Source organism: Colletotrichum scovillei, assembly GCF_011075155.1.
Source record: "Colletotrichum scovillei strain TJNH1 chromosome Unknown Contig00003, whole genome shotgun sequence".
In the NCBI taxonomy this organism is placed as follows: domain Eukaryota; kingdom Fungi; phylum Ascomycota; class Sordariomycetes; order Glomerellales; family Glomerellaceae; genus Colletotrichum; species Colletotrichum scovillei.
The window spans coordinates 3,971,369-3,995,122 of record NW_023336261.1 but is presented as its reverse complement, the minus strand read 5'-3'; the positions used below and the strand labels follow the sequence as shown (position 1 = coordinate 3,995,122).

The 23,754-nt window shown below is 54.4% G+C and overlaps 7 protein-coding genes across 7 annotated transcripts; 3 read left to right on the top strand and 4 right to left on the bottom strand.

The window, feature by feature from the left end:
• Positions 1–1,223: 1,223 nt before the first annotated feature.
• Positions 1,224–2,969, top strand: HER10_EVM0009409 (uncharacterized protein; the record flags this gene model as incomplete). Its single annotated transcript, XM_035478897.1, has 1 exon — positions 1,224–2,969. The coding sequence occupies one exon, from the start codon at positions 1,224–1,226 to the stop codon at positions 2,967–2,969; it is 1,746 nt and encodes a 581-aa protein (XP_035336388.1).
• A 539-nt stretch (positions 2,970–3,508) lies between these two features.
• On the bottom strand, positions 3,509–4,282 carry HER10_EVM0010316 (uncharacterized protein; the record flags this gene model as incomplete). Its single annotated transcript, XM_035479780.1, has 1 exon — positions 3,509–4,282. The coding sequence occupies one exon, from the start codon at positions 4,280–4,282 to the stop codon at positions 3,509–3,511; it is 774 nt and encodes a 257-aa protein (XP_035336472.1).
• Positions 4,283–4,861: 579 nt separating this feature from the next.
• Positions 4,862–7,852, bottom strand: HER10_EVM0009341 (uncharacterized protein). The gene is made up of 7 exons (XM_035478831.1): positions 7,270–7,852; positions 7,053–7,137; positions 6,752–6,901; positions 6,297–6,693; positions 5,831–6,246; positions 5,635–5,772; positions 4,862–5,575 (listed from the first exon to the last, which is right to left on the bottom strand). The coding sequence occupies exons 1-7, from the start codon at positions 7,413–7,415 to the stop codon at positions 4,997–4,999; spliced, it is 1,911 nt and encodes a 636-aa protein (XP_035336385.1). The 5' UTR covers positions 7,416–7,852; the 3' UTR covers positions 4,862–4,996.
• A 445-nt stretch (positions 7,853–8,297) lies between these two features.
• Positions 8,298–9,627, top strand: HER10_EVM0003355 (sybindin-like family protein). Its single transcript, XM_035473035.1, has 2 exons — positions 8,298–9,096; positions 9,174–9,627. The coding sequence occupies exons 1-2, from the start codon at positions 8,700–8,702 to the stop codon at positions 9,275–9,277; spliced, it is 501 nt and encodes a 166-aa protein (XP_035335830.1). The 5' UTR covers positions 8,298–8,699; the 3' UTR covers positions 9,278–9,627.
• A 149-nt stretch (positions 9,628–9,776) lies between these two features.
• Positions 9,777–12,066, bottom strand: HER10_EVM0012307 (peroxin-3). The gene is made up of 3 exons (XM_035481704.1): positions 11,540–12,066; positions 11,060–11,457; positions 9,777–10,989 (listed from the first exon to the last, which is right to left on the bottom strand). Exons 1-3 carry the CDS (start codon positions 11,695–11,697, stop codon positions 9,926–9,928), a joined length of 1,620 nt encoding a protein of 539 aa, XP_035336652.1. The 5' UTR covers positions 11,698–12,066; the 3' UTR covers positions 9,777–9,925.
• A 434-nt stretch (positions 12,067–12,500) lies between these two features.
• HER10_EVM0004821 (uncharacterized protein) lies at positions 12,501–14,019 on the top strand. Its single transcript, XM_035482968.1, has 2 exons — positions 12,501–13,426; positions 13,538–14,019. Exons 1-2 carry the CDS (start codon positions 12,958–12,960, stop codon positions 13,723–13,725), a joined length of 657 nt encoding a protein of 218 aa, XP_035335973.1. The 5' UTR covers positions 12,501–12,957; the 3' UTR covers positions 13,726–14,019.
• A 362-nt stretch (positions 14,020–14,381) lies between these two features.
• Positions 14,382–18,492, bottom strand: HER10_EVM0013423 (fork head domain-containing protein). The gene has a single exon (XM_035482781.1). It carries the CDS (start codon positions 17,128–17,130, stop codon positions 14,908–14,910), a length of 2,223 nt encoding a protein of 740 aa, XP_035336759.1. The 5' UTR covers positions 17,131–18,492; the 3' UTR covers positions 14,382–14,907.
• Between the last annotated feature and the right edge of the window lie 5,262 nt (positions 18,493–23,754).

Sequence of the window (23,754 nt, the reverse complement as noted above, 5' to 3'; positions counted from 1 at the left end):
GATACGATTGTGAGTGTCACGCTGTAGTCTTGACTGCTCGCATTGATAGCTGCGCGAAGATTTGTAGAAGAAATGAGACGACATCTTTCATATGGCGTTGTCGCATTGGAAACCTGTTACAGAGAATGGGATGCTCTAACTCATGAGATATTAATGGCGTTGGGGCGAGATCTGCGATGATCCATCGCGGATTCGGGTTAAAGGCGTTCCCAAAGATGTCACCAGTCCCTTGTTATATGGAAAACCTAAGCACAGGACCGATAAGCCCTTCCTTAGAGGCGTGTCCCAACCTTGGCGGGCTTGTTTGACGACGCAAGGATTGAAAGTCAACATCGTATGTTACGGCTCTGGACATTTTCTTGTGGTCTGTTGGTACATGCCGAAACCTTGACAGGCCGAAAATAGTATGCATCTCCAGTGGACGTTCAAATTCGATATTGTAAACCTCTAGGGCTCTAAATATTCACCTAAGAATGCATGGTGCCTGCGTATTTAAGGGACCAGACCTGATGAGGGACCAGAGTCAACAGACATTGTACAGGACAAATGCGGCTACCATATGGGGCGGAAGCGTGACCGGCTGGTGATGTTCCTACCTTAGTCGTGAATCTCTAGAACCAACACTCAGCTTCCCTGAGCAGCATCACGAGTGGGTCGGTAGGCTTAAGCCGGCGCATGATTATCATGTTGGTTCGTGGATAACCCCGGTTTTCTGCCTCGTACCGGTACATATACTTGCTGAGACTAGCCCTCAGAAACTGAATTCGCAATTAAAATGTCTTGTGAAGCAGGCTTTTTTGCTCGCTTCTTCCCGAAACTTTTTGGTAGGCGAATGGAATGGTTTACGCCCTGTTGAAGGTGGGCAAGAAAGGTGTAAGTTGATTTGTCGAAGCTTCAGGCGAGGTGCACTATGGTATCTCGATTATGGTACTAACTTGATTGGACTATGGCCTTGGACGTCCTCCCGACTCTGCAGCATGTATCCGCGCAGAGTACCTAATGACCCCATGAAGCAGCAATGCAAATGAAGAATAAGTACGGGTACTTACGAATAAAATCACATCGTTAGCGTAACGTGACTAGGATCCTGCAGTTCGTTCCAACAATCATTCACATGGGACTCTGATTGGATTGTGTACTTAAAAGATAGAAGACCCCCAAAGTGCAAGGCTCTTTGCCATCAGCCAACAAGCAGATACCTCAATATCTCGTGCAGACCTCGCATGTACAATCTGCCTTCCATGGCAACCTCTGAACCCGGCCTGTTCTCTACGGGGTCTTCATCTGTCATTGCCTTCATCGCCACCTCACCCCTGGAGATTTCCGCCCTCGTCCTCACACATCTTGACAACCGCGACCTCAAAGCCCTGCGGTTGACCTGCAATGAACTTGCCAACCTTGTCCGTCCTCAGCTTCGGTTCAAGCGCGCCTTTATCTCCGCCAGTCCCCTAAACGTCCAAGTGTTTCGAGCCATTGCAAATGACGACATATTTCGCCGTGACGTCCGCGAGATCATTTGGGACGATGCTCGGTACGAAACGCCACCGCCTCCAGATCACAGGATGCGGCACTTGCACGAAGATTTGTATGATTCCGAGGACGAGGGTGATGAGGATGATGAAGACGAGCGGCCAGAGAAGCCCCCGCGTGGCGTTCCTTTCTGGTACTTCAGACACTGCAAAGACAACATCGAGTACTTGGAGATTAGACAGGATTATGATGCTGAGACTCTACCCCAGGATCTTGAGACTGCGAAACAGCTCCAGTCCCAACTCCCTCTTGATATCGCCTACACACACTATCAGAAGCTGCTCGCAGAACAGAACGATGTGCTTTCTACGTCGGCCGATATAGCCGCGTTCGAATGGGCTTTGGAGAACGATAGGTTCCCGAGCCTAAGAAGAATTACCTTGACACCCGCAGCACATGGCATTCTTTTTCATCCGCTATACCCGACACCTGCTATCCGCGCTCTACCTTACGGCTTCAACTACCCACTTCCTCGTGGCTGGCCAGTCCCTCCTAAGGACGGAGATAAAGCGATGGCTGGGGACTGGGAGAGCGAGGATTACAAAGAATGCTGGCGAGGATTCCGCCATGTCGTCAGAATCCTTGCTCATCAGAAAAGCATAAAGACCAAGGAGCTCATTATTGATGGCAACCAAATCTGGTCTGGCCTTCCCTGTAGCATCTTTTACGCGCCGGAGCCATGCGTCGAGTATGACAACCTCGCCGCCGTGATCAAGAAGCCAGGATTCACAACTCTCAGGCTGAGCCTCATTGTAGGCGGGCAGGAAACCAACAATTATCTCGATTTCCGTAACGGGCGCTTGAGAAAAGCTCTGGAGGCGGACTTGCGACATTTTTCTCTCGAAACTGGCGAGGACGACGATCTCGAAAATGTGAATTATCCTTCACACTGGGTGAGAGACCACTTCATCCCTCTGCGATCCGTCTTCCCCGTCGAAACATGGAAGAACTTGGCGCATTTCGGGCTGACGCGCTGGCTTGTGAGGCAGTCGGACCTGCTCGAGTTCCTCGCCGCGCTGCCGCAAACTCTACGCTCGGTGGAACTGAGCTTCCTCTCGTTTATGAAAGGCCATGGAAACTACAGGGATCTGCTCTTTGCGATTCGGGATACGCTGGGATGGCAGGAGCGGACAGCCAGTGCGAGACCTCGTATGCTCATCCGAGACTTTCCCGGTGTCCCGTTGGCTGGGCGGGCTGTCTGGGTGGAGGACGCGTTGCAGAGATTCTTGTACAAGGATGGCGAGAATCCTTATCCGATACCTCCGCGAAATGCCGTGGTTACGGGTCAAACCCTCACTTGGGAACCTGGAATTTTGACAGTGGGTCATGGTTTCGGGATGGAGAAGGACGCCCTGGAACCGCGATTCGAACGACCTTACGAGTCGGCGGATAAGCTTATTGAGATGGGGATCTCCAGGAATTGTGAGGGGGTTTTTTAGATTCCTTGATGGGGACGTATGTGAGATCATAGGGAAGATGGCTGAAAGTTGCCTTGTACTTGGGGAAATGGAGTTTTCTTCTGAAGCTTGCTGAGGGGACAAGCCAGATGGACGTGTAAGTGAGAGAGAGATGATTGTATCGAAGGCGAGAGGTTCGAGACTCTGCATCCACAACCGGCGTACGCGAGAGAAATGGCGCATTTTCATCACTGGGGCTATAGAGACGGAGTTCTCTGATAACACCCTTCATCACAAGATTCGTTGATAAAGCCGTTTGGGTAGAGTTATCGTACTATGAGGTAGCCACCATGCAAGAAAGAAAGGACAATGTTGACTGGAGTCTCATTGATTTGACTGTTTCATTCAATTGTTTTCACTTGGGATCAAGTAGACTTCCACGCTGGACATCTGATCATCCCAGTAAGACGGCAATGGACAACCGTGTCAACCTAAAGCTTCATCCATATCCGCCCATACTCCCAAATTTCCTTCAACGTTCAACTTCCCATTGTCGACTTGCTTCCAAAAGGCCTCCAACCTCAGTGCCTAAAATCCGACCTGTTCATCGTAGTCACATCAATAGTCGACCCCATTGCCGCAGGCCCATACGCCCCGCCCTCCATCGAAGCCATCATCTTCCTCATCGGCGTACCGTCCTGCCCTCCGGGACCCCTCAAATTCACCGCCTCGGCAAACATGCGCAGCTGCATCGGGAACCGCGGGTCGCCATACCGCTCAATGATATCAGCCTTCTCCACGGCGGACCCCAAATCGTAATAATCATCCTCCTCCGCCCCGCCCACGCGCTCGCACGCCGCCTGCTTCTCCGCGCTCCACCACGCCGGCAACAACCCCTTCCGCTTCGCAGCGTTCTTCAAAAACCGCCGGAACCCCTCGAGCCCATTGTCCGCGCCGCCGTAGATGCTGTCCTCGGCCGCGTCCCCGTCGATGTTGTACTCGTCCTCGACGTGCAGGCGGTACGCGTCGATGAGGAGGCGGTAGACGTCCTTCTCGGGCCGGTCGTGGAGCCAGGTGCCGTTGTCGAGGCGCGTAAAGGGCCGGGTGACGGGTTGGTCTAGGCCCTTTGGCGGGGACAGCGCGGTGCCGGCGGATGTGGGGTTGCCGCTGGCGCCGGCGGGACCACCACCACCTCGGGGCCGTGCGGAGGCGTCGGTCCGGCCGCACGTCTTTTTGTGGGATTTCCAGTCGGCCTTTTGGCAGTCGCGGGAGCAGTATGGTGTTGTGGCGCACTTTGCGCAGTTTTTAAGGTTGACCTGGGGTGGACCCTTTTTGCAGACTGTGCAGGAAGACATGATTTTTTCTTTTTCGGAGGGGCTTGAGCGGTTGAATGTTGAGAGATAGGTATCTGGAAAGAGATCAAGATAATGTTGACTGCTGTTGATTGACGAACGGCAGTTGGGCTATATACCCAACTAAGTACCCAGGTATCTGCCCCCTGGGGCCACCCCGCCTGACTTGGGGTACCTTACATGCACGTGCATGGTTATCTTGTCATTTTGGCTATGTCACATGAAAACACCTAGTCAACTGCTGGAATTGAAGGAAGGGCGTTGTGAGTGTTCGAACGGCTGGTGAAAGTTGAATGTTGCACATAGAATAGGAGGATGGACTAGATTGTGGGGGAACTAGGAAAAGGAACTGATCGCACTTGGTTGTTGGTAGGTAGCAATCCTTCGAGGACAAGTGATATGCGACACGGGATAAGCAACCTATACTAGTAGCTATTACGTGCCGTACGGATTGAGAGGATTGACATGCTTGTTCACCAGGGCTACCTACAGCGTCTCTGAAGACAGCTCTCGATTGAACCACGTTGAACCTCGCTGCAGGTGTTCAAAAGTTGAGCCAGTGACGAAATTCTGTCTCTCATAGTGGCCACGAAGAGGTATCATATTCAAAAGGAAAATTATACCAGACAATTAGAGCTGTTTCCATGCTTGCCCGTAAAACGCCAGGCCGTATGTGCCTCCTTGGGCACTCACGTCTCGTCTCGCCTTCCCACACTCTTAACTCTCCTCCTTCTCGTCGGCAGCCTTGGCTTTCGAAGCACCAGTCATGCTATGTACTAAATCAGCGAACCGGCCCTTCGAAGTAGCTAGGTTTGTATCGGCCTTTGGCGTCCCCACGGGCGTAACACCCGCCGAAGTACCCTCTACGACATTGGCGACCTCCTTGTAATGCTCGCGGTCTTTTACGAAGCGCGTCAGGTACATCGTCTTCTGCCGCGTCTGCTTCCTCATGATGCGCTCCACCTCAGCCTCGTACGCCTTGTCATAAATGTTGAAGTCGACGTTGGTCGGCGACTCGGCCACAGCTCCGGCCGACGGCTCGTCCTTGTCGAACTCGTCCCGAGAACCGATGCCGATGCCGAGGATGCGGGGTTCCGAGTCGGACCTCTCGGTGGGCGCAGTCTTGGTTACGTCGGCGAGGCTGTTCTTCTTGAGGAACTCGCGGCGTTTCGAGAGAAGGGCCTCAATGTCTTCGTGCATCGCAACCAGACGGGGAGAGTCTGTCTGGGAACCTTCGCGTGATTTGGCGTTTCTTTGCCTCGTGAGAATGTTCTTGAACTTATGAATTGCTTTCATCTGCCGTGGTTATTAGCTTCTTTGTAGCGCAGCAACAAGGATGTGGGTGTGTTGCTCACCACGCAGAGGAGATGGTTCATCTTCCGCGTAAAGGCGCGGTTTAGCTCAAGCTCGTTTGGGGGCTCCACGATGTTGGAGCAGTTTTCTTCCTTTGACAGCAGAGGATCCGTCCCCTGTTTCGTAACCCACGGATGATCCTATTTCATGATCAGCCAAACGAAAATCTGGCGCCGCAGATGAAAAACTAGTGCTCACCCGCAACTCGTGCATCTGGATGCGCTTCTCGGGGTCCTTTTCCAGAATCCTGCTGATGAGGTCCACAAAGTCGGGATTCTCATCCTCGGGCAGCTCAGGGGAATCTGTCTTGATAGCTTCGTACATCTCAAGAACACCCTCTTGCTCAAATGGGATTTTTCCGTAGCGTAGACAGTACAGCGATATGCCCATGGACCAGATATCCGTGGCCTTGCCATCGACGTCGCCATGTCGGACCACGCAGAGCTCGGGGGCAAGGAATGCCGGGGATCCTGCCGATTTAGCCGTCTTCATGGGGTCTCCCGGCTTCTCAAACATCTCGGAGACGCCAAAGTCTACAATCTTGAGCACATCGTCATCGGTGAGAAGAAGGTTGTCCGGCTTGATATCACGGTGAATGACACCTTGCTCATGTACTAGACCGTGTTAGTCTGGTTGGTCAGGATATACGTGGCAGTCGACTTACAATATTCGATGCCTAGAATCAGGTCTCGAAACCAATAACGACAAGAATCTTCGCCATATGGCTTCGCCTTCTCGTTGAGTCCGACCTTCATTACGACACCTTTCTTGCACATTTCAAGGACCATGTACAGTGAGTCTTCCTCCGGGTCGTCCAGCACTTCAATTAGCTGGACCAGGTTCGGGTGATTCAGCTTCTTCATGATGGCAATCTCCTCTCTGATAAAGAACAGGGCATCGTTGACGTTCCAACCAGCGTTGCCTTCCTCGCCGAAATGAGGCGAAAGCGGTGCGTTGAGACTAACACGGGGGGCGAAGCGCTGGGGTCGGCGAGCGCCCTGCCGCAGAATGTTGGACTGCGCGCGTTTCCGAAGCCGGACTTTTGAGAATTCCTTGACGGCCTACGGGTGGATGTGAGTATGGGAAGGGTCATCACTTGGAAGCTTGGAAGGCTCATACGTATTCGGTGCCAAATTGGTCGGTCGCAAGGTGAACAGCACCATATGATCCCCTGCCAATTTCCTCTTTAATGACATACTGGTTGATGCGGTGGTGACTTGAGCCGTCCTCAGCCTCGGTACCATATTCTGTCACGGCGTTGAGCGTTTCCTACAGTAGTTCCTTGGTGAGTTTCTCTGGACATTGCTCCGGTTCGTCGTCATCGCAGCTACCCCGCCCCCACCACGCTCAACCAGCAGCAGCGGGGCAGGTCGAAAGCTGAGCTTTTCAACGAAGCTTGGCGAAACAAGAACATACGCACCTTGACTTCACGGTGAGCTGAAGGCGTTCGACGGTGATGCCTCATGGGGCTCTGAAACTTTGATGGTTGGGCAGCCGAATCGGATCTGTACCGCGTAGGGCGAGGAGGAGGTTAGAGTAGCTCGCCGCGCATTGGTGGAGCGCGCGGGGGAGGCAGTGCAAAGTTGCAGCGCAGCGCAGAGAAGCAAAGTGAGTAAGCAGTGCAGTGACTGACGTACATGGGGGCAAGCGGCGGACGAGTCTCGGCGGGCCCTTCACCGTGGAACCCTACTGCGATGGTGGGTGAGGACATGCTTGAGGTTGCGAGGGTCGTCGAGGCCATGGCCGTCGTCGGCGGGCTCTGAGGTTCGCCGGAATCCGTCATTGTTTTGCCTTGCGCGAGGCTGAGGAATTGCAGATGGGAGAGTGTGTTGTAAGCTTGACGTGATGTTGGAGAAGTAACGTCGGAGAGGCGAGTGCCGGGTGGGGTGAGAGTGAGAGTGAGAATGAGAGTGAGAGAGCTAGCTACAATGCTCTGCTTTTGCTCATTCGGAGCTTTGCTATTCAAAATGGCCGAGCTTAAGGAGCACCCCAATTCTTGAGGCAATACAATACTAGGTAGGTATGACGGATAGGCGCGAACGGCCGGACGAGCGAGCGATGGAGCTGGCGACGTTTTGAACCTGGAAGCACCTGGAAGCGCGCGTGTGAGGTGAGAAAAGCGAAAGCGACGTCAAAAGAAAGGAAACAATAAGCAAGGGCACTAGGATTCGCGAAAACGAGACGACAGCTGAGCTTTAAAACCCGACCGAAAGGAAACAAGGGCCCGGGGGTGGGAAGAGAGTAAGAAGTACTTTGTATTCGAAGGTGGAAAAAAAATAGGCGTTTCTCCTTCAGCTCTTCAGGCTCAGAGTGAGCCCCCTTCCAGCCCCCACGTCTGTTATTTTCCCCCCCAAGGATCACCTCGCAGGTCTCCAGTGTTCTCAACGCCCTACGAAAAGCCCAGGTTCCGTCTTATCCATTTCCACGGCTCCTCATATCCATGCCCAGCATCGCTGCCCGTTGTCATTGGGCGCATCGTAGATTTCACATCATGGGCTGACTAGTGTGCTCCCCTCGTAGGGCCAGCTCGGAACCCCTCCTTGCGCCAAAGAATTACGTTCCGTCCGGGGGGTCCACCACAAGGCAGAGTGACCACCCCCCTGCCAGCATCTGTACCTTACGCAATCGGACCAGCTCCAGCCCACAGTTGCAATTTCAAAGGTCCACCGAGGTACCTGTCGACCGAGACAAGCAACGGTAGCCGCGTTTCGGGGCTGGGGCCACTGAACGGCCGACCACACTCAATCGTCCCGCCCAAGCTAGCTACGTGCTATCTCAACCTCTAGGAACATCTTGCGCCTTTCAACCCGTGATACCCAACGACACCGAAAACCAGCGAATTTATTGACGACACGAAAGACGACCAGATCAAAATCCCGAATCCTCTAGATCTAGAAGCAATCCGCAATTCACGTACCTTGCACATCTCCCCGGCATGCCCCCCTAAACGACCAACCTCCATCCCTTTCCGCCTCGCCTCGCCTCGCCTCGTCGACAAACGACACCGAAACCCGGCGCAAACACGCGCAACCCCCGCGCCGCCGTCGCGGCCGTCCCCTAGCCCAACATGGTCGTCTACTCCTTCTACATCTTCGACCGCCACACGGAATGCATCTACTCAAAAACCTGGCTCCCCGCCGAGCGCCCGCCATCCCAACAACCCCCCTCATCAGCCGGGACGGGCGCCGCACCGCCATCATCACAGCAGCTCGGCCGCCGCAGCCAGGTGAACTCGGCCAAGGACGACGCCAAGCTCATCTTTGGCACCGTGTTTTCCCTCCGCAACATGGTCCGCAAGCTCGGCGGGGACGACGACGCCTTCATCAGCTACCGCACGTCGGCCTATAAGCTCCACTACTACGAGACGCCCTCGAACCTGCGCTTCGTCATGCTTACTGATACGGCGACGCTGAGTATGCGGAATGTGCTGCATCAGATTTATATCAACCTCTGGGTTGAATACGGTATGGTGACAATGGTCCCTCGAGAACTTCCTCTCCTTCCCTGGCAATGGATTATGGAGTGCTGACCTCTTTTGTAGTCGTCAAGAACCCCCTAGCACCAGCCGAACACAAGGGCGGCGAAGGCGTCAAGAACGAACTTTTCGAGCTGGGGCTGGATCAGTTCGTCAGGGGTTTGATGTGAAAGGACACCGTACTCGCCGTTCGGCAGCCAGGTTGGGAAGGAACAAAGAATAAGAAAACACCAAACCCAGGAAAAGACGATACGTGACTGGGAGCCCTTAGACCTGGGGAGGGCAAAGGGAAGAACTCCAGTGACCCAACAAGTGAGAAATCGATGTGGAGCCGCAACGACTTTTTGCCAGGCTGGCATCATGGAACAAGTGTTCACGGGAGGCATTGTAGCTCCTCAAACCGATCACGTACTTGACGTCTAAAGAAGAAAACTTCGCGTCACAAACATAGACCAAAAAGAGGCACATCAGAACAGCTGGATGGTTTGATAATAAGAACGAATCATCAGCAGAATCGCGGGCTGAGCAAAATGGATCAAAGGAATGGATGGAGGCTGTGCCATCTCTGATCCCAGGCTAAGCCCCCGTGCTTTGTTGGTACAGTTTCGAGAGATGGACCATCTGTCTCTCGACCATAGATTATACAATGATACCTATATTTCCAAAATCCTCCCTCCCTTGCCTTCCCATCTGTCCTGTCCGTATGCCCGTAAATATCATTAAAATCGTCGTAGCTCAGCTCACATACCTCGAAACACACATCAATCGAGGTTCGGGCCACATGTACATGTTATGTCTCTCTATTTTGGATGGAAGGCCTACTTGCTGTCCACCGCCCTCCCCCATGCGCTCTCAAAGCTAGACTGCGGTTTCACCATCACGAGGCTGTCCTCTCCGGTGCCCTGCGTCGTCCCCTGCGTCTGACTTGGGAAAGTCGCAGCAGTGCCCTGGCTTGCGCGAGGCACCTCGCTGGCCCTCACGTCGACGGCGCTCGCCATAATGCCCTCCTCGTCGTGGTGGATCTCATTCTCCCAGTTGCTTGAGTACACCACGGCCGCGAAGCCCTCGAGGTCGGCGACTTGCTCCATCTCCTGTAGGTACTCATTCGGCATCCCGTTGCCAATGATGTGGGCTTGCCTCGTGAGGACCGAGAGGATTTTGGGCAAGAGTACAACCACCTGCGACGAGCGCGGCTCCGACTCGGCGAGGTCCGGCTTATCAAATGCTGCTGACGAGAGCTTCTTATCCACGAGCAGGGAGAAGCCCGCATCGAGGATGAGCGTGAGCACGTGCGTGAAGGAGGGCGACTCGATGAGATCCGACGTCTCGTCGAGCAGCCTTCTCACGGCAGGCGACGATGAGGGCGAAGACTGGGACGTGGCGCTCTCGGACAGCATCACGGTGCTCTCCTCCAGAATGCCCGACTCGCGGAGGACGTGGTCCTCCTTGTCCCGTGGCGGGAGGAGGTAGGGCAGCCACTTTGCGGCCCTGCGCTCTTCGGGCGTGGCGCCCTCGACGGCCCTGCGCACCGCGAGCGTCAGCTCCGAGAATTGCTCGAAGCTGAGCAGGTCGCGCGGGCTCAGGTGGCCAAAGACCTGGCGGACAGCAGTCTCGACGCGCTGGCCGAGCTCCTTCCACCCCTCGTTCAGGAGCCACCAGCTGAAGGTCAGGTAGCGGCGATTCGTCTCAAAGTCGTTGCCGTAGGGCTGGTCGAGGCCGTCGTCGTCGTTGTTCTCCAGACTGATAGTCGCTTGGGCAGTGCCGGTCGCCAGGGATATAACGCTCGAAAGGTAGCTACGGCGGCCGAGGAGGTTGAGTTGGACTCTTGTCAGCATCGTCAGCAACGCGAGGGTGTATAATAGCGTGAACGCTCTTGTTATGGCTGCGATGTCAACGTTAGCATCTTCTCTTCTCTCTTATCTTCTCCATCATATCAGATAGGCGTCACTCACAGCTGATGGTCAGATCATCCCACAACTGCCTCTTCGACTTCCGACTCTTCTGCGCCGCCGCCGCCCCGCCATCCTGTTGCGCACCCTCGGCGGCCCCTCCCGCGGCAGCCGACGTAGGGGCCGGTACCGTCAACTGGCTCGCGTGCACACCGCTCTCGCTCTGGACGCTGCTGCTGACCATGCTCCGTCCGTCGTCTTCGGTCATGGTGGTATCTGCGATACTCGGCGGGCTGCCGCTGCCGCTCTTGAGGCTCTTGGTCTGACCCTTCATCTTCTGGATCTCGTAGGTGATCTTCTCGGTGTTCATGACCTCGAGTATATTCGTCGTCGCCGAGGGGAGGAGTGCGAGCACAGTAAATGTGCAGTCTTCTTGGTTTTGCTCGAATCGGCGGCGGAGGCTGCGATTGTGGCACGGCGGTGTTAGCCGGGGGAGGGCGATCATGGTAGCTTAGAGGAGGGTATCTTGGGAATGTAGCTCACTTCTCCTTGGCGATGCGATCGCTGCTCATGCGCTCACGCGCATCGTTGATCTTGCCCATGACATACTGCGACACGACATAGCCTGCGCCGACTACACCCACGCTCACAGCGAGGGGTGTCCTGTTTCGGCGGAACCATCGCCGAGTGGCTTCCAACATGGTTCGGTCTGGCGCGACGAGCGACTCAATGTCCAGGAGGTGAGCCTGGCTGTTGATGGAAAGGTAAAGTCCGGTCCGGAGTATGGTAGAGGGGAATGGAGGTAAAAGGACCAGGAGGATTGAAGTTTAACAAAGAATGCGAGAATAGTTAAAAGAACCCCGAATTGAAGCTTTCGAACCGAGTTAGAGAGTTAAAGAATAGAAAAAGGCGGTCGTTTTGCTTGGGGAATCATATGAAAAAAAGAAGATTGGGAGATTTTTTGTCTATTAAACCCCCCCAAAATTGGCTATCTGGGCGAGCTCTAGGAAGGCTGGTCGGCACGTAATGATAAGTTGGAGCAATTAAGCAGACCGGGAGGAGAGGAGCTCGCGCCTGAAAGCCCAGTGACTGGCTGCTGCTCTCTGCGAGTCGTGAACCGTGATTACCTCGGCCCAGCCACACCCACGTTCCCGCGTCATCTCAATTTATTGCCCGTGTTTCCCAACTCTCTTGCCCCAACAGCTGTGGCTGAAGTGCCGGTACCGCAACCGCCGCCGCATCGAGCGCTTCCCCGGTAAGGTAGGTGGTGTAGGTACATCACTGCTCGCCCTTGCTGCCCACCACCAACGTCTGCACAAGTATCGTAAGTACCTTACCGTACGGGCGACTACTGCACAAGACTATGGCCACTCTCTCATCCCCAGGACCCAGCTCGGGGAACTTGGGAGTACCTTTCCCAACCAGGAAGAGTACCCCTGCTACCGATATCCCGTCCTCCCCCCCGCCTCTGTCCCTTCCCTCCCTGGATCAACACAGCGGTACTGCGGTAGTGACTCCCCGCTCTCTTCTGCCCGCCCTCCCCCTTATCGGTGCGGCGCATCAGTGCTGGGCTCAAGTGTGCCCCTCAGTACATCTGACACCTTTCTTTGGGTCATTCCCTCACCTTACCTGAGGCAGAGGGAGAGGTATCTGTCACTCTCTCTCTCTCTCTCTCACGCCAACCGCATCTGTCTATCTGACAACCAACTCACCAAGCAAAATACCTTACCATATTCGCAAAAGGCACGATGCAGCAGAGCAGCGCTCCCGAGTTCATTCTCGAGGCCTTTGCGGATCCGGCCTCCGTACGGGATGTCGTCAAAGGTACCTACCACCTGTCTCCCATCTCCTGTCCCCAGTTCTCTTTCCCATAGGTAGCCCGCAGTTCGCGCGCGCCCCGCCAGACGTCATATCCGCCCTCAAAACGAACGACAGCACCTTCCGAACCTCTCAGCCTCGCGATGCGACGGGCGCCTGCCTTGCCAGTCCCCCTCCAAAGCGCAAAACCCAAGCCATGCCACACGAAACCAGTTTTTCCCATGGTAATGGCCCTTGAACAGAAACAAATGCTGATAAAACAACCTCGTCGCCGTGATACAGGAATCCTCCACACAATCTTCTTCCACCGCTTCTTCCCCGCCGTCGTCCCCTACACCCGCGAAGTCCTAGACCTGACTCTCCCCTACGTCGACGACGTCGAGCTCGAGACCATGATCGAGCAACGCGCCACCGCCCTCGTCCGCCAGCTCGACGCGGAGCGCTCCTCGTCCGGCTCCGGCGGCGGTGGTAGCGGCGGCGGGCGCGGCCAGCTCACCGTCCAGTTCTTTGAGAAGAAGCGTCGCAAGGCCTGGCTCATGCGCGGCGACGAGGAGGTCTGTTGGGAATGCTGGACCGTAAAAGTCACGGTCGCGGAGCCCAGGACGGAAACTGGTGGGTTCTGCCTGCCCTTCTCCCTTTTGGTAACCCGGTAGAGGGGGGGCGCATTAGTAGAGGGACGTACAAAGATGAGATACTGACCGTTGTCGGTGAAACTTTTTCCAGAGCGAGCCAAAGTCCGAAAAGCCATGGAGACGACGCTCATGACGACCGTCATGAAGGTCATTACCTTTGTCAACGCACACAAGGACCACATCCCTCCGATAACGACGCAGGGTTCAAACCCGTTTCCCTACCAGATCAACATTAACCAAAAGGAGTCGGGCTGGGCTACGAGGATGGGCATTTACTAATTTTGCGCATTCGGGTCGACGACGCTGTGAGACTGTAATAAGATGCTTTTTGGTAAGATGCCTCTTGGTTTTGTTTCTGAGGATTTGATACGGATTTTTGGATAGTCTTTTCCATGTTTTGGCTTGGTAACAACGGCATCAACGAACCTAGGATGACGACGGCGACGCTGCTGGCAGATATTGTAGAGGTGGTACACAACATTCTGAGGCGTTCTGGGAACAAGGCATGATTCACATGAGGCATAGACATGTAGGACATTTGGGGAAGTTTAGAGCAAGACAATATGATACCCGTTCTTGAGTTCAAATATCGGACCGAGAGGTCACGCATGCCAAAACCTAGCCTCTTCGATGATTTATGACGAACTGACTAGTTCCGAGGAGATGGTTATCTTGTTATACGTGCCTAACACCACACAGTCGAGAGTCATGCTAATTTGAACATGCGTCTGATCCACCAGGCTCTTGATGTCTGATATGATGTGATTGTTGCGGATAGCATGCGGAATGTCCACATAAAGGGCAGTACAACCACATGCATGGAATATAGACATTCTTTAAGATACTCGCAACAGTCATCTCATCATTGGCATCTTGAACAACGTTTGCGAGAAGGCTCTGTTTAGTGCGTGTTTCCATAGAATTGATCACTACCAGTGTGCCTAGCAAAAGGAGCGAAGCTAATACGCTACACATCCAACCCGTATTTTCCTACACAGCAAGAAACACAAACAACCAAATGGCCTATTCCGGCCAAACAGCAAAAAAAAGCGAATCTCGAGCCGAACCTAACCTGGTTCAAGGCCGACGAAAGCAAAAAAAAAAAAAAAAAAGAATCTCATGGTGCCCTCCGTGCCTCTCAAGAAATGATGATGTCCCTTCGCTTTCCCCCCCTTTGCCCACCGGAAAAAAAGAAGGAGAGCCAAGACATTATATGTGCACTGCTTCGTCATTATCATAAAGCAAACAATCATGGACAAGAGAATTGTGAAAGCCTCGAAGCCCGAATCAGACATTAGTCTTTAAAATCAGTCCAAAGTTTTTTTGTTTCCCCCGCGCGCTCCATTATCGTGTGAAGTGTTTGTCGAAACAGGCCCTGAATGCCTGAATGCATCGGGACGTCATGCCAGTAATTGTGTTCATACATCGTAACGGTCGTCATCGTCGTCTCGTTGCAAGAGATTAGAATTGCGTGGTGTAGCTTCGTCCAAACGCAGGCTTGCTGGGCTTGGAGCCGGAAGCCTTGGGCTGGGAGCCAGAGCCAATCTTCTCAAAGCCTTGCAGGATGTCGAGACCCGAGTACTCGGTGGTCTCCTCCGACAAGAAGTCTGTCGTGTCGAAGGAGAACGAAGGCCAGTCGCCCTCGGCCGCTACCTCGTAGAATGAACTAGATATCTTGGTCGGCGAGGGGAATCTCCATTGCACGGCGGCGTCGTTGTTGGCTTTGATTGGGGAGGACAGGCCGTCAAAGACCTTGCTAGGAGTCTCCCACATGGCAGAAGGTTGTGCAGGTGCCTTCAGGAAGGGCGTTGAGAGAACCGACTTGTTGCCGTTACCCGAGTCATGAGTATCGGCCAAGGCATTGGCAGAGTGAGTACGCTCCAGACGGGGTCGCTTTCCACCAGACTTCTTGGACGGAGACTCTTGAGGTAGGCCGTCAAAGAAGTCGTTGTCCATGTCCTGGAAGATGTCAAAGTCACCAGCAGCCATCAGGTTGTAGTTGTAGACACTCTCGTCCAGGTTGAAAGCGGGGCTCCACGGAGCGTTGCCGTCACCGGTGCCGACCATCTTGCGGATCGGAGACTGCAGCATCTGGCGGACATTTTCGCGGTGCTGGCGAAGATTGGTGTTAGGCGAGGCAGAAGGCGGGGCCTTGGTAGGCGGCTTCAGTTTCATGGCTGGCGTGAGCGGTGGCAGCATCTGCCCTTGTTGGCGGAGCGGCGATGAGGACGGTGGGGCGAACGCGTTGTACGACCGACCCTTGCTAGGGCTATCGTAAGACGACGCGCGCAAGCGAGCAATCTCATCCTCGGCCCTGCCAGCGCGACTGCGCTTGCGAGGGCGATCGGCCTCTGAGGTAAGAATGCCAGTCTTTTGCGGGCGCAAAGCAGAGGATTCGAGAGACGAGATGTAACCACTGTCATCCATGGACGCGAATTTTCTCTTGTGAGATCTGGTGATGGACGACATAGGTCCGCGGCCAGGCGGAGGAGGCGTGCGGCTGCGGGGCTCCATGTGTCGCGGAATTGGCGGTGAAGAATGCATCGTAGGCGGCAGAGGAGAGCATTCGTGGTCCAGCTTATCTTGTCCATCTTCCGGTGCGGCCGAGTCCGAGACGGGAATGGTGGCATCGGATGAGAACTCAACGGCAACGGTAGCCTGGGAAGTGGGCAAAGGCGGGAGCGTCGTCGCATGTCTGATCGGTGCAGGAGGCGGAAGGGTCGGCTCCTGGATCGGCATGTTGGCCGGCCTTGAGGGTTCCATACGGGTTGACATGACGGGCACGTTTTCGGCGGTTGTTGCCGTCTTTCTTGCCGGCTTGTCCTTCATGAATTGTTGCTCCATGCCCTCCTGGATCGTCCAGTAATTTCCCTTACCCGGGTCGTCCTTTGGTCGTTCCACCTTGATAAAGGCCTTGTGAAGGCTGAGGTTGTGCCGAATGCTGTTCTGCCATCCCGATTCCTCCGCCTTGTAAAACGAGTACGTGTCTGAGATCCACTTGTAAATTTGTGCGAGCGTCAGGCGACGCAGTGGTGATCGAAGAATTGCCATCCCAATCAAAGTCGCGTAGCTGTGGCCCGGTTTCGTTCCATCGTCGACGATTGGAGGGAAAGAGTCGTGAGGTGGAAGGCCGGACTCGTCGGCCTTTACCTTCTTCAGAGGTCGTGATTCCTTGATCGGCGCAGCCTCCATCAATGTGCGCTTTCCGGGTCCCTTGTGCATGTAGAATTGATCAAAGTTGATGGTCGGTGGCGCAGGATACAACTGCGGGTGAACGTTCTCCTTCCCGAAGCCGGCGGCCAAATCCACAGAAGGAGGCTTCTGTGCGACGGTCTTGAACTTGGACAAGTAGGGCTTCTTGTGTAGCGAGTCGGTGTTCTGGTTGTTTGCTGATGGTGGCGCCATTGGCACCATGTTCAACTTGCTGCCCTGGGACTTTAACGGGGCATGGTGCGATTTGATGTTGCCTGATGATGCCTTTAGAGGCGAGTGTCTGTCGGATGCGAGCATCGGAGGGTTGAGAACGACATTGTTGTTACTTGTTGCGCCAAGCGGCCTCCTCGGTGGCTTGGAGGCGGCAGGCATGGGTGCGTGGTTGATCATTGTTGTCGAGTTCTCGAAAAAGTCGTCTTGGAAGATTTGCAAAGGCTCATGAGAGCCGGTATAGCGCGTGGGTTTGGCCATTTCGGCCGATTGTAGTTGAATGATGTCGTCTCCAAACCTGCGTCAAGTGCGTTCGCGGCAAGTAGTGGGCTGTGGGAGGGAGGGCATGTCAGCGAGCCGCAAAGGCATAAGGTTAGATAAGTAGTTGACGGTGTGGTCTTGACTCTGTCAACCTGACAGGGCCCGGCTTCAAGGTTCTTGAACCCGAACGGGGTTTTGCATGATTGAAGGGAGGAGAAAGAGAGAGGAGACTCAAGGCTCACCTAGGTCGGGTCTAGACTTTGGAAATGAGTTGTGGGTCGTGAATGCAAGGGGGCCTTTTGGCGGTCAAATTGTAAGTTTAGCGACGGGATCGCTGGATCGACACGATGCGATCAGGCAAGCGATGGCGATATCCTGCGAAGAGTGGTGCCCGACAGACAATGTTGAAGAGCGACGACGATGCTGTGCGAAGTCGATAATGCGCGATGGGATGTGAGTGTGTGTGTGTGAGAGAGCGAGGGAAAGAGTCAGAGGAGAGCAGCAGGCGAGGGTGAGGGTGAGGTATGGCTTATGGCTGCAGAAAGGTGAAAAGAAAAGAGGGGATATCAGGCACGATACCACGCGAGGGAGAGGAGGGTAGGCAAGATGTAATAGGCGAGCCAGCGGCAGCGGCAGCGGTGGTAGTGGTGGTGGTGGTGGTGGTAGCAGGCGTGCGTAGGTTAGAGCAGGCAGTGAGGAGGAGGAGGAGTACGGATAGGTAGAGCGACGTGTGGGAGTCGGCGGCAGAAGGATGGATAGATGGATTGATTTCAGCCAAGGCGAGTGGAGAGGACCGGGATGTCTTTGAAGAGGTGGGCGGCCAGCTCAGCAAGCCCAGAGATGTCCGGTGGGGCCTCTGGAGCACGGGAGGAATGGGCGATTGGACGAGAGGAGCGTGGGCTGTGACACGACCGACCAGGCTAGGGTACGCCGAAGTGGCAGCAAGGGTGTGTAGTGTAAAGGACCTCCGTAGTCTGGTTAGATGCAGGGAGTGTAATGGAGCAGGTGTGTGTGGTGTGCGCGAATGTGAGTGAGTGTGAGAGCGAGTATGATATCGTCCGGGGTGCGATGGCATAGGCACAGGTACAGAAGGTAGCAGCATGAGCAGCATGCATGGATGATGGGTATGGACTATGGAGTAGTGTCAAGTGTGAAGAAGGTGGAGGAGGATCATGGATGGGCGATGATGGGATGCACGGCAAGGTCGACCGTTTGCTGGAACACGCCGTCCCGAAAAAAAGAGGTCGAAGTTGGAAGCCAACCGTCGCCGAGCGGGAGAGCGATCAGAAAGAAGTGCGCACACTTGGGACTGTAGTACCTAGTGCAGTGCAGTCTGCGTAAGGTATCCGAAGATAAGGTATACCTACTATCCGTACCTTGGTGACTAGATACTAAGTTACTAGACAGAAAGCTGCTCGCATCCGGGGTCGGTGCCCTTAGCCGTCACCGTTTGGTTTCTGTCAGGCGCGGAGGATGAGGATTTGCGTTTGTCTTTGCGCGTTTGCTTGGGCTTAGGTACGCCGTCGAAAGAAACGAGAGGGTCAGCCAGCCCGGTCGGTTGAAGTCGAACAGACTTTCACCCGGCTCCAGTTCAGGTCGAAGTTCAGAAGAGACCCGACTGAGGAGACAAGAAGAAGAATAAGCAGAAGAAGCTCAGGGCTCCCGGGGCCAGGCCTGTCAGACTCAGTTCCAGTGGGGAGGGAGGAGGGGGGAAGGGTGTCCGCGCGGGTTACGTCCGGCAGACAGAGGAGGAGAAGATGTGGACGAAAGAGGATCCCAGACTTCCCTAGAGCCTAGAGGTGACGACGGTTGTACGAAATGTGAATGGGCAAAAGCTGGCGACAGGACGGGAAGGCTATGCTATGCACGTACTGTATGCAAGCAGGTTTTGCAGTTCATGCGAGAGTCCGTGGTGGGCCGCCGACGGGCTTTACTGTAGGTCTGTAAGGTGTGTACCACAGTACTGCGTACGGGACTCCTCTTTTTTCGCGCGCTGTCTTCCAACAGAAATGTCAAAATGTGCGCGTGTCTGCCACCAAGAAAGGTTGAATTTCCACTGCATATGCACCGGCACCACTGAACCACCCCCAAGGTCCCCTACTTCCCAGCACGCCACAGGGATAGGTGCTGTAGATAACAGCTAGAGCCTCTAGATGCAGCTTGACGGGCAGCGAATGGTGTTGCATGCAGGGCTCTGCCGGGGAAATATCTGTGGATGCTGTGGGCAATGGTGCAAACTGTGATATCGCTCCGGTCCTCGACTCTTCGACTTCGTCCTTGGTGGTGCTGCGACTATCTCGAGACTACCAAAGTGTCAAAGGAAGCCCAGGCCAAACATGGTCGAGTCCAGCTGGTAGTGCAAGGCCCGAAAAATAGACCATGGAGTTTGCCTTTTCTTCCTCTGGCAATGGCCGAACTGCTAGTCTTTCACACGGTTGTGGCTTGTTCGGCTAAGCGCTCGTTTGCCGTCAATTGGCTGATCTGATCTGATCTGATCTGCAGCCATGATGAAATGGGTTTCCTATCTAAGAAGACAGAGAGGCGAACAAAAATGGTAATGGCTATGTGGTGCGACTGCGTTTGTGTGCGAGCCTGTAAGGGCTCAAAAAGAGGTTACTGTCTCGCTCTGCGACGGCTCTGGTGTCCTCTCTGTGGTGCCCTCATCCGGTCTCGTTGAGATGGCCTCTTTCTTGCGCTGTCTGCTGGGATTGATTGGGTCGAGGGTTCGAGGCACAGGTCATGGATGATGGAATGAAGTCGGCGCGTAGCTGACGCGTCGCACCGATTTGGGAAGAAAACAACAAACGCGCCCACCATCAGCCAATCAAAACGGCCAAATCACATGACTGTGCTCCCGATTGGCTGTCGTGCCCCCCATCCGATGAAACTGGGTCATCCCAACTCATGTGCCCATTAGGAGTAGGAGCCATCACGGAAAGCAAATCACGGATAACCGCTGGAAAGGCTGGACGACATCTTTTTTCTTTTTTTGTCAGACTGACACCACTTAAACAAATTTTCATATTCTTCCCACTCCATCTTAGTTTTTAATGGCTTAGGCTGTCTTGCAACGATTGTCCCCGCTGTGAAACTGAGACCGAGACCTAGGTACCAAGACCACCCCCCGTCTAATGCTGGCCAGATCGTCAGGTACGGAATGTGACGGGCGTCTCACTTCACCTCCCGATGATATAAGATGAGAGACGATTGCGCGCGCTCATTCCGCCTGACCTCATCTCTCGCCTCGTGCTCTGCGTTTTCAAAAGTCTTGGACGGCTAGACGGGTCTTTCTGGGCCGAGCATGACCAACCTGTCCGTGCCTGTGGAGGATCCCATCAGAATGATCCAAATTCTCGTCAATGCTTTCCTTCCATCATCCCAGCTGTTTGATTCCCAACCGCGAGGAACAGACTTCTAGAACTGGGCTAGATGGGGCGCTGTTCAGAAAGGGTACCCATGGCTTTCTAGTGTAGGTAAAAAATGACTAAAAAATGCTCGAGCCTCGGCGCAGGGAGCACTCTGGAGCGCCCATCGCCGGCCGTGAAGACACTAACATCAGCTGCACGGATATACGTTGGGAAACCTTGGAAGGCTAGTAATGCCATGGATGAGCGGTGTCGAATGGGCCTTTGCCCTCTGCGGAAAGGCGACGACAGCCGCGGTGTCGCATTGGAGCGAGCCTGACGAATAAGCATGCCATGTCTAAATGGGCGACGTCCAACGAACGTTGGGTGGACGGGTTGCAGCCCGCGGCGTGAGTTTTGTGAGTGTCACTATTCGCCTCAACCCATGTCTATCAATCACAAGTAAACGGAGGTAGCCATTGATATGTTACACAAAAAGGCAACGTTCAGGTCGTGGCGCCAATGGCGACAAGACTGCTACGACATGTGTCTCTCCACCGGGCCCGAAACTTGAGTGTTTAGAAGCACAGCGAGGCCAGGTACGGGGAAAGGGTCTCGGAAAGCAAGACAACATCTCATCATCGGCACTCCTTACTGTCAGGCACAGGACCACGGGAGCCACTGGGAGCTTACGGGTTGGAGAGGCATCTGACACTAGTCATGATACCTTTGACCTGTTCGCTCCAATTCTCTCTGTAAAGTTGCCCTGGGTCTATGAGTCCATGATCGCTGCTACGTGCTTGACGGGATGGAGATATGAGACTCCCGAAGTGAAGCCAGCCGTTGGTGAGTATCCGTACTCGGTACCTTCAGGTAAGGTCGGTCTAGGTATTTCCGCACGACCCAAATGGCCCAGGGCATCCGACAATACGAAATACCGAGAGCGGGAAAGTCCCCTCCCGAGCTCTTTCCCCCATCCGTGACATCATCCCTTCTCGCTACCGCCATAGGTACTGCGTAGGGCACAGAGTACGGAGTACATACTGCCAGCATGCTGTAATGACCAATCCCTTGCCACATATTTCCTGGCTGCTCTTTCCAGAAACCTCGTGTCTCCGCCAGTGCCCGGACGTGGCCCCAACTCTCGATCCCCAATTAAACCGTTTCCACCTCGAGCCGTCTCATTGGTTCCGCTGGCTGACAATGTTTCAACCAGAATTGGGACCAACTTACCAGGCTTTCCCAACTTCTTGCCCGTTCTTACCTGTTCCTGTCATCAGGTCCCACCGGGTCTCGAAGCCACTTCCCAGTCCAGAAAGTACGTACCGTTAACCGTACCTGAACTGAGCACGCTGAGGCAGGTGCTGCAATTTGCAACTGCCAACTGCACCTGGACAAGTGGGAATGCGTGCAACTTGCAAGTCGCAAGTGCGATGCGTCTGCAGGCAGGTGCAAGTGCAAGTGCAACGCTCTGGCTCAGCTGGTATGGTGCAGACCAAGCAGGGTTCTGGGGAGCAATTTCTCTGTTTCCTGCCGCTGCATCTTTCACCACTCATTCTTCCTCGTCCCATTCTTGATTCCCCCATTGGCATTGACATTCACCATTCACCGCTCGCCTTATCGCTTCGGCCTCCGGTACCTGACGGGCGTACTCTCCCATGTGAACTTCCCCTCACAATTTTGCGTGATCCATTCACGAACCAAGAGGGGGTCACCAGGTACCGTACCTATCTTGGCTTTTCCACTGCCAGGTTCAGCCCAGTCGTCACACCCTGTCAGTCGATCTTCGCATAAGATGCAAATCTTCCCTACGGGAGATATCCCATCTCGCACATCATTGACAACGCATCTAGCTCGCCCCGAATTCTGACTCTTCGCTATCCCCATCTCGGCATCTTTCCCACCTCGTGCTCTACTGACACTGGAGCCTCTTCCTTCTTTTCTGCCCAAGAGAAGGGGGGAAAAAAGACATCGAGATCCCCACGGAATCCGCTCCGGCGATCAAATTTTTATCCTCACTTCCCTGTGCCAGACGATATGGAGTAATTCATGGAATCAAAATTCAGAGACACATGGCAGAAATGCGACAGAGTTTTCGTCATTCTCTGACCACTCTTTCCTCTTCTTGTTCCTCATTCTCGTGCGTTTCCCGGCCCGGGCGCAACTGCCAGCTCACACCCGTTGGATGTTTGATGGGACTCTCATCTGTCCGTTTCAATGCACAAACGCAAACGCTCGCAGCGGACCACAACCCGCGCGCCGCTGCATCGCACCACTGTACTCCGTAACCCCTCCCTTTCTTCCTTTCCATCTGTATGCACTCCGTACGGCTGCGTTCCTCTCCATCATTTCCCTCTCATAGACTGTCAACCTCATTCTGGGACCCCCGAAGCGTGTATCCCTGCCTGCTCGATATTAATAGCGCTGCTTTTGATATACCCGCTCAAAGTGCCGGCCGTTCTCTCATTCTCATTCCCATCCCATCTCTGATTCAGTACCGACCTGGTCCGGCGTGTCGTCTCTAGCGCGACGATACTCCATAGTCCATTCTCCGTACCCAGAGGAGAGGGCCACCACCGCATATGCCAACCTGCGGCCTGCGGCCTGCCTGCTCTGCCTTACCTTATCATCTCCAAGCAACTTGTCTTTCCAACCCCAGCTTCACCCCCCATGTCAGGCCATACCGAAAGCCCCATATCGCCCAGATAACCCTACGGGCTGTACTCCGTAGTCCAGAAAAATCAAGGCAGCCGAGCGAAGCTTTGGGCGCATTTCAGCTCACGCGCACTGTCGCCGTCCGTCCGTTTACCGATCCCACGTTGAGTCTGTGATCCTCAGCACCCTAGAAAGAAGCATTGACGACCAAAAGTTGGCCGACTCTAGATGCCCAATTGCCGCCAGCAATGCCTTCATTCCGGTCTTCCCAACAATGGACAACGCATTTGCCATCTCATTTGCTTTTTTTCAACATGGCCCATCCGTCCGCCTCGAATTCGATCTCTGCTTTTCACTAGTTTTGCCAAATCTTTTGCCTCTACGTGCGAAAGCTGGTTTGGAAAACGGGTCCCTCGGCTCTACTGTCTAAGTCTTGCAAGTTTGGTTCGTAAAAGACCAGATGGCAGCAGGGCCCCCGTCCCATTCACGAAAAAGCAAGCATGAAGCATAGGCCAACGTCCGATCTCCGGCCCATCATCCAGGACTTTTCAGGCCATTCATCGCATTCTACTTCCTCCCTCGCATCAAGCCGTGTCGTAAGACGCAGGTGGGTATTGCTCTGTAA